This window comes from Pteropus alecto, unplaced genomic scaffold (genome assembly GCF_000325575.1).
Source record: "Pteropus alecto unplaced genomic scaffold, ASM32557v1 scaffold172, whole genome shotgun sequence".
NCBI classification, from domain to species: domain Eukaryota; kingdom Metazoa; phylum Chordata; class Mammalia; order Chiroptera; family Pteropodidae; genus Pteropus; species Pteropus alecto.
This window is the reverse complement of record NW_006431924.1, coordinates 307,898-317,294: the sequence shown is the minus strand read 5'-3', so window position 1 is coordinate 317,294 and position 9,397 is coordinate 307,898. Positions and strand designations below refer to the sequence as shown.

Genomic DNA, 9,397 nt, shown 5'->3' with positions numbered 1-9,397 from the left:
TGCATTGGGAAGCTATTATTACTTGTAGGCCTGAAGCATTAAGGGAAGGGCATTTGTTGGAACTTTGTAACCTGTCTGACAGAGGCCCTGGCCTAAGATAGAGGACATGTAGCTTTTGCCAAATCATAAAATGGTAGGGAGAGAGCCAGAGGAATAAACACCTTGACTGTTCTCTCCTTTCATCCTCTAATCACTGCTAGCACTCCCCCAATAGTTGAATTGACTGGAAGCCAGAGGCTGTGTTTGCTCAGATAATGTTGTTCATTTGAGTTCTGTCTCCCAATGCACAGAGTGAGGCTAAGAGAATTTCAAGAGGTAAATGAAGAATATCCAAGAAATTTGTCAAATATTTATATGACTTTCGTATGACCTGAGATTCTGATGTGAAAAATAACATGACTTACTCAATGGAATTGTTTCTATCTTGAGGAGAAGAAGAGGAAGAAACCATAAGCATACCAAATGAGCATTTAGACTAATGTCGGGAACACAGGTACGGAAGTCCACTGTGTTGTCATTAATTTCCAGAATCTCTCAAATTTTATCAGCACTAAACATCAGGGTCAGAAAGACCTACTTTTCCCAAATACAGTATATTCTCTAATAAATTTCTTTGGGGAAGCATTGGACATTCCCAGTAAAAATTAATAGGTTACTTGTATTACTTTTGATGTTTTTAATCATACTACCTGTTATTAAAGATGACTTGTATCAGAATCAACTAAGGATCCTTATTAAAAACACAGGACTCTGTGTCTCCTCAGCCCTCAACTGAGTACCATAAGTATTTGTATTAAAATGTCTAGTGTTTTAACAAACACTTCAGTTGAGATGTTTGAGAATCATGTTCATAAATTTTATTACCACAAATTTAAGAAGAACAAGACCCTCAGGGAAGCTGTGGGTGGGAAGGATATACAATTTTTGCCTGTTATCCTGTTAAAGGGTGCCTCTCCACATATCTATAAATACTTCATGAGTTACTCAGCAAAAACCAAACATAGAACTGTCAGGAAAAGAACTAGATAAAATATTTTTATTTGCTGTTCTGTCTACTAGCCTTTGGGCCTTGTTACGAAACATTTACTCATTTTCAAAACCCATCAGGTTTTTTGCAAACTTTACTGTTTTTTCCCCCCATGGGAAATTACTGCTGTTGAGTCTGACAAGAGATAGACTTGAAACTGAAATTATATTCGTATAGTATTTTACTGACTGCACCACTTTCCATAAAACTATCTCACACATTGGGAAGCTAGAAACTGTGCTTGGTGTTGGGCAAAGAATAACAAATAGGAAAGTCATGATGTTTGCCTTCATGGAGTTTCTGATATAGTTAATATTCTGAAGATTTATTTTAGGTTGCAGAGCTGTAAGGTATACAAGATATGTGTTATCTTATTTTTACTATGAGACAATGGAAGTTAAAGTGGCTACTTGACTGGTCCATATCTGTACTTTAGTTAAGTGTGTACATCATCTAAATTATTCTACTGATTTCAAGTTTAGTATTCTTTCCACTATCTTATGCTATCTTTCAAACTTACATATTTTGTATAGTTTTCAAACTTAAATATTTTGCACAGCTTAAGTCAATTAAGCCCTAACCTTTCTTGTTCCAATTTAAAATGTATATGTTTATGTCTGAAGATACAGTGAGTCAAACTATGTTGAGATAATTAGGAATGGAAGACAAGAAGAAAATCAATGGAAATAGAATAACTGGGAAACAAATGATCAATTCACAGACTGACTTCTGTATGTATAAAAAAGAGACTAAGTGGTCTTGGTAGAAAAGATAATGTAAAGATGACTCCAAGAGGAATAAGTGAAAAAAAAAGCAATTTTATGGCTAGTGATTCCTTTATCCAGATCTTTTATTGTATAGCCAAATACTCGTCTGTGAAATCCTGCCCATCTCTTTGCTTTAAAGCAATTCATCTACCTTTGCCATCCCTGCCTTTCTCTCACACATTAAATAATGTTTGTTCTTACAGAAGGTAGGGTAAATTTTCCCATTATGAAAATAAGCACAATTCATATTTTCTCTTCCATTTCCAGAAAGCGCAAACCTGTGAACGAAAAAGGTAGAATGAGTTTCTTTGAAAACTAAATAATCAACATTAAAACTCCATGTATAGTATTTTGCTGCATAAGGTAGAGACAAAAATTATTGGGTGGGGGAAGTTAAAAACAACATTCAGACCATCAAGGAACTTTCAGTATGCTAGGGAGTATAAAGTATATGCATTTGAATAGCTCAGTAGTAATTCAATGTGACATAAGATTAAGCAGCAAGTAAACGGTAGTTACAGTCGTAATCCTTAGGAAGAGATGGATAGGGATCTGAAAAGATGGCAGAGACTCCATCTTCTCATCTTTTCATAGAAGATAATATGTTAGTTCTGCCTTGAAGGAAGGATAGTATTTAGATCAGCAGAGGCGGGAAGATAGGAGAATCCTGTAGGAAAAGTAGCTTCACAGACTGGAAATGAGCTCAAGGGAAAGTAAGCTGATTAAATATTTTTGAAATAAAGATTTATGTTATAGGGCAGCAGATATAAGGCAGTACACTGTATTGTAGTTGCCCGTTAATATGTTTATATTCTCTGCTACACTGATAACACATTCACCAGATATCTATGGGATACCTACTATGTGCCTGGATCATCTGTAGAAGGATGGAGCTTTATAACATGAACATTAGAATCACCTTGTGAATGATGTTGCACCTGATTCTCGGAGACTCTTAAGGGGAAGAGTAGGTAAAATGCTACTGAAAAGTCGAAAGAATCTGCAAAGTAGCAACTTTCAACAATAAAATAATGATAATTTGTTCTAAAAATATGTGAAGAGAATCAGATTAAGCTAAAAAAAAAAAAAACCCACAAACATATAAAATGTTCCAACAGTGAGGGTAGAAATGAATGAGAAAAAGTATTGAGAATAGAGGTGGGTTATGACTTAGATGAAGAGCAAAAGAAGGGGATAGTAGGGAAATGAGAATTGTCCTATTGCTGGTGTTCTCTCATTAGGATGAACATCTGCTTATATAACCCACAGTAGGGTATAGAGCTGCCTCTCAACTATTTACTAACTTGCATTCAAGAGAATAGAACATCTCAAGAATAAAAACTGCTAGTTATGTCTTGTATTCTGAGTTTCCAGTGACTTACATATCTTGGGGGGGAACTGAGCCATCTTCCCATGTCCAGATCTCATTTGAGTTCTGGCGGGACAATCCAACCCAACGAATTAATCCAGTCCTGGATTTGATATATTCCTATTGCAAACACAAATAAATATAATGGTCAGAATGCTCCCACAGTTCTTTAAAAACATAAAGACAAAGCTTCATTATAAGACCAAGGACCAAAACAACAAGTTAGATTATGTGTCTATATTAATAGTAATCAATTATATTTGCTATTTAGATTGTACCAAGGTCACTTGTTTTAGAATTTAAAAATATTCATAGAACACAGGAACTAAATTATACACAAAATAGCTGATATTTTAATCTCCATATATGTTTATTTTCCACCAATTGAAGATTAGAGTACCAAATATGGCACTTAAATGAGATAAATGGTAAACAAGTAGAGAAGAAAAATGAAAAAGAAATACATTATTGGCGAAACTTTATATTTCCTAGATTTAACCTCTATTACCTTTGATTCATTATTTAGTTTGCCTACAAAATTTTGCATTAGAAGTATTAATTTATTGTGTTTGGTTGGGTAAAAGAAAATTATTGGATGTCTTTTTCAAAGGGATTTACAAATAACATACATCTATTTTTCCTGATTTACCATTTTCTACTTAGGAATTTTCATATGTTTTATTAATTGCAAAGTTTTAGGCCTGAAATAGTTCCAATACATATTTGTCAAATTAATAGATGAATTAATCAGTCAATCAATCAATCTATGGGTAACAAAATCAAATGGAGGTCAAATGTTCATATATTCTCATACTTCCCAGAAAAACAGATAGATGAGAGTACATTTTTAGCAAATAAGAAAAAACTAGAGTTTCTAAACAGACATGTGAGACACAGAATGGCATTTCATAAAGAGAAAGTCACTTAGGACTGCTTATTTCTTAAAGCTTGAGCCACTAGTCACCTTTCAGTGAATTCCTATTCTTTTCCTTAAAATACATCCACATTACATACTTCATTATAGGAAGTAATATTCTATCTGAAATTCTGCCTGAAATATAACTTTATTTCTCAAAAATTATGTTACTTCCTCTTTTAGTTATAAATATCCAGCCTGGCATCAGCTTAAAATAATAAGATTCAAGAGGTATTTATATGTCTCCAATTAATCTCTTTGTATTGGAATTGAGACTTTAGGGCACACATTTATTTTGTCTGATTGGAAAGAAAATTTTATTTATCTAAATATATTCTCTATGAATCTGAGCCTACAAAAATAGTAAGTAGATGGTACAGCAAGTTAAAATAAGAGGGCACAAAATGATCATGAATGCCACTAGGCTGATCTCCTCATGTCTAGTACACTACTATGTACTTCAGCTCTCAAGAAATTGTAAGTCAATTTTGCTGATCAACTATATCAATTGTGTAGAATATGACTGGCTTGAATATTTAAACTCTGTTGAATTTCTATCTGCACACAGCCCCAATCCTGATCTTCTATTCCCATTTGTATGTTTTTATTGTAATGTACAAAAAAGTAAATGATTACTATACTAGAAATTATAGAAGAAATACCATAAAGAATTTTTGCCTTAAGAAAAATATGTTTTGATAAACCTGTTACTGGGTAGAAGGGAGACTCCAAGGCTTAGTTTCTGGCCAGAACCCAGGATTCATGAAAAGAAAAGCTACATTAAATAATAGAGTGTGAATGTGGACATATTTTGTTTGAAATTATAGCCTTTGTTAGAGGCTGTCAAAACGGGAAGTGTGGAAGAGGAGACATGTTTAACAGAAAATTTTCAACTTAAATCTTGTGTGTTTTGCAAATGAAATTACTCCCCAAACTGTTTGGGAGAGCCTATGAAAAGATGGAGTTTGCATTATGATTTGTCCAGTTGTCTATAATTTAGCAGAAACTAAGAAGCATATAATTTGGGGATAACACTGTTGTTTATATTTTATAGTCATATTGAGTTTCTTTACACTTTCAGATTCTTTATGAATTAGCAAATAGAGTTAAAGAAGCTAAAAAAGGTTAGATGACTTGTTTTAGAGATAAGACCAGAACTCAAAATCTCAGTAGTCTTATTTCACCACTTCCTACTCTCAAATGTAGTTGTTACTGAGCTTGATAAGGTTCTCAGATTAGCACAAATGAGGAAGAATGAGAAAAAAAATTTTTTAAGTCAAACGTTTCACTTGAGATTTTTCTCATTATTTCAAAATATTTGACACAGGAATCTCCTTACCAGAATGTTCTGGCTGGCAATCTTCAGTAGAGTAGCATTTATGTTGGTACAGTACTGCTTACTCTCTTCCCAAGTTAAGTTGTGCCTGAAAAATCCATAGCAACTATCTCCATAATATCTCCAATTGGTGTCACATGGGCTGCACTTATGGTCTTAAGGAGAAATCAAGCATAGGAATCTTTTTTGTTTCGGAATTACTTTTTTTCGTAGATTCAGTGTTTCCCATAGTTCTCAAGATTTCCCACAGATAGCATCACAGAAATACATCCAGGGTGGGGGAAATGAAAAGTTTACCAAGCCATACTTACTAAAGTTATCCTTTTGTTCTGAATGTTTTATTAAATCTTGACAGAGCTGGTTGGCTAATTGTTGCAGAGTTTCTGAGATATTTTTATTCTTGACTTGTAGGTAGTTTTGCTGTATGACAACTAGATGTAAAAATTAGTTAATATTTTATAATCAAGATAATTAAGGTAATGTAAAGGCCTTTCAATAAGCTTTAATTTCTCTAGAATTACTGAGGTTTATCCAAAAGAATAAATGAACTATTTGAAGGAGACAGTCACAAATAAGGAGATTCCAATCGCCTGCCCAAAGCAGTTGTTTTGGTTTCCTTAAATACAGATTTCTAAGCAGATTTCATTAAACAATGACCTCTGTTATTTTGTTTTTCATATAATACCAAAATATCCATTCTTTGAAAAATAAATATTGATTTCTTCATGCTGAAAGTATTGTGATATTCAGGTAAATAAAAAATGATGAATAAAAGATTATAAAATATCTTATGAAAAAATGAACTACACAGATGATAAGGTGACATTGGGGGGCTTTTAGATATATAGGAAGAAAAATATTTATAAATTAGGTGAGATACGATTTATCTCTTAGTGGAAGCAAATACATTCATTAAAAAAATAGGAAGAAGGATATTTTAAGAAGAGGGAATAGAATGAGCAAAATCTTAGGCAGAGGGACATAGGATTAATTTGCAAAACAGAACACTCCATTTTGGCTGGATCTTAAGATATGAGGGATAGGGAGAAAAAAAAGTTTCAAAAGATAGTGTGGATATGTGCTGAAGAATAACTTAGACTAGTTGAAAATTCTTGAAAATAATTTTTAATTAATAAAAAATATAAAAGATTTTAATCAGAAGAAAAATATCAGAGTTCTTTATTGAAAATATCTTGGAAGTTATGTATAGGATGATTAGAAGAGTAACAAAAATAGTGACAATTAAGCTTAGTGGCATGCACTAAGACTCCTAGGTATTATCTTCCTCACACGAAATGAGTCAATACTTACACATAATCCCCAGAGCCACCAACCCAACAACCAGCCCGATGCACAAGATCAGCAAAATCAAAGCTATCACACGCCACAAAGATGAGGAAGCAGGGTCGACTGTGGGCATACAATAAAGATGTCAGGGGGCAGGCAACATGGTATAGTTATGAGGCAGCATCATTCTTGGCCTTTCTAACTCAGGATTTTTTAAGTGATATAAACAGTATCATTGGCAGATCTTGTCAGTGTTCCCTTGGTGATTATCAACAGTAATCACAACCCACTCCCATTCCACACATCCATGCCCATCTTAAGAGGACTTCTCTCTGAGTCTAAATATCACTAGTTATTAAGATCTTGTGTGTTTGTTTTGTTTTGTGGCCACCCCCATAAATAATTGCTTTAATGAGCAGGACCTGGAGAATCACACCCATTTGGTGATATATTTAAAAAATGGGGTTTCCCAACATTCTTTCCCCTTATGGCCTTGCTTTCTATTCCCTTTAGCATTAAACTCTATAAGCCTAAAGTAATGTTCCCTGTTTGTATCTAAATAAGTTTATCTGACCCTATGTAGATACTACTCAAATGCTATAGAAAAAGTTCATTCAGGAAAATAAAATAAAACTATACATATCATCAAGTTTTTTTTTTTTTTAAAAGGAAACTAAGGTTGACCCACTTTAATAATTAATTTTCAAATTTCTGACTCTGACCATCTTACCTGAGGTGAGACCCGGCTTTCGAGTTTTAATATTTAAGGTGATATATCCATCTTCATCCTGCATGGCTTTCTTTGCACTGCAAGAGAGCTCAGGGTTCAATGACTTTGCAAAATGTAGTATCCACTTTTATGATTTCATTTTCTGTCAGTCTGTGATACTCCTCTCTCTGGTAAGGTGGAGCCATGAGTTGGGACATATGTTTTTGGGGGGTGTGTATGTGTGTGTTTTTCCAGGAAGCCTTTTTATAACTGCTTGGAGATACACAAACCTTGAATATAAAAACACAAAAATAATAACTTGTGGTAAAGGAGTAGATATATTTGTTTCCTGTTTCCTTATCCTCAACTCTGAATGAAGGACTATTTCATCCTGCGTATCCTTTCAGAGAACAAAAGTTCATGCTTCATCTTAATACTAGCAGAGTCTAAATCATATTGTTTAAATGAACCAATTCTGTCGAAAATTCAGTGGTAAAACACTAACAAATATAGTCTATCCCATTATGAGGAGAAATTCTAACATAATTTGATCTAATATGAGCTAACATAGATGTTTCATGGTCTTATATGTTTCATGGCACCATTCCTAACTATGACCTAGAATTCAACAAAATGCTTGCTTTTTTCATAAATCAAATTCTTCAAAAATTTGAGGACTCCACACAAGGCATATTGCTTAGGGTTAGGCATCAAAGAGAATAATCACATAAAGTGAAATAATATGGTTTGGGACTTGGTGTATTGTCTTCTAGGTAAAGCTGAAATGGCTAACACTAAGCCTCAGATGATATTAACTTGCTGTATCTTAGTCTCTGGATTGTAATTCATATTGGTTTTTGGGTGTTTGATAATTCTAACCACAGATTGATGGTGTGATATCTAGATCTGTGTTTCATAAATATATATGTGCCTTTATTTGCATTCCCCCAAGAATGGCTTTGTGGTGTAAGAAACGTGCTAGGTGAGTACAGAGATTCCCAGATCAAAGGCACTTCTGATAGCTTCTGATTCTGCTTTCTCCCTCTGCATAGCCGATAGATAGAAGTTAAGCAACAAGCAGAGAACTGTAGGGGAAAAAATAGATATAACAAGCTTTTCTTTTCTCTTTTCCAAAATACAGAGGATTTGCTAAATATCTCTTCATCATTCTTCAAGGCATATTATTGACTAATTTTAATTGTGCTTGCATATTTTATTGCTCCCTCTTTTTCTGGTTCAGGAAACTAGAAAAAAAATCTGAAAAAAGAAAGTTCTTTATTCCTAATAGCCTATGAGTTTAAATTTGGAATAAAAAACCTTTATTTATTTATTTATCTTTTAAAAATTAAGAGGCACTTTTACATAAATTACCTCTTTTATTTTAAAGCAGATAGTTAATTAATGTTTATTATGTTTTAGACACTGAAATTGATGATGAGTATTCAAGGAAAAAGTTATGATACTAGTCTTTATGGAGAACGGAATTTCAGATTTTTGCTACTTAACCTTTATTTTTAATATTTAGGACAACTTCCCTCACCCCACCACACAGCAGCTCACATTCTTGTACCTCTTTCTTGCTTCACTCTTTTCTGTAGCATTTATAACTGTCTGACACACAGAGAGTCTTCTTAAACATTTAAATTTTTGTTATTTATTCCCTCAAGAATATATTCAATGACTCTAAAATAGTGACTGAGATACAGTTACCATCCAATAGATATTGGTGAATGAATGAATGAATGAATGAATGAATACATGTACAATGGGCATTTTCAATCTAATATTACACATGCAAAAGAGAAGTTTAAGGAATCTTGGGACTCTTCTATTCTTGTAAAAAGCAGTACTATCTACCGAGTTTCCAAGTTCTTTCCACCATAGTAAATTTTAAATTTAGGCATTGTCCACACTCCATTTTCTATGTTTATAGCTGAAGAATGAGTAAAAGACATTAGGATCACAATGACAAGTTGTAGATACCAT

At 33.4% G+C, this 9,397-nt stretch overlaps 1 protein-coding gene across 2 annotated transcripts; it reads right to left on the bottom strand.

The window, feature by feature from the left end:
• Positions 1-1,926: 1,926 nt before the first annotated feature.
• On the bottom strand, positions 1,927-7,496 carry CLEC1B (C-type lectin domain family 1 member B). 2 transcript variants are annotated; one of them, XM_006906833.2, is made up of 6 exons: positions 7,433-7,496; positions 6,727-6,825; positions 5,727-5,846; positions 5,419-5,570; positions 3,177-3,283; positions 1,927-2,072 (listed from the first exon to the last, which is right to left on the bottom strand). In XM_006906833.2, exons 1-6 carry the CDS (start codon positions 7,494-7,496, stop codon positions 1,928-1,930), a joined length of 687 nt encoding a protein of 228 aa, XP_006906895.1. In that variant the 3' UTR covers position 1,927. The 2 variants fall into 2 exon arrangements, with proteins under 2 accessions (XP_006906895.1, XP_006906896.1); XM_006906834.2 differs by lacking the exon at positions 6,727-6,825.
• Positions 7,497-9,397: the final 1,901 nt, after the last annotated feature.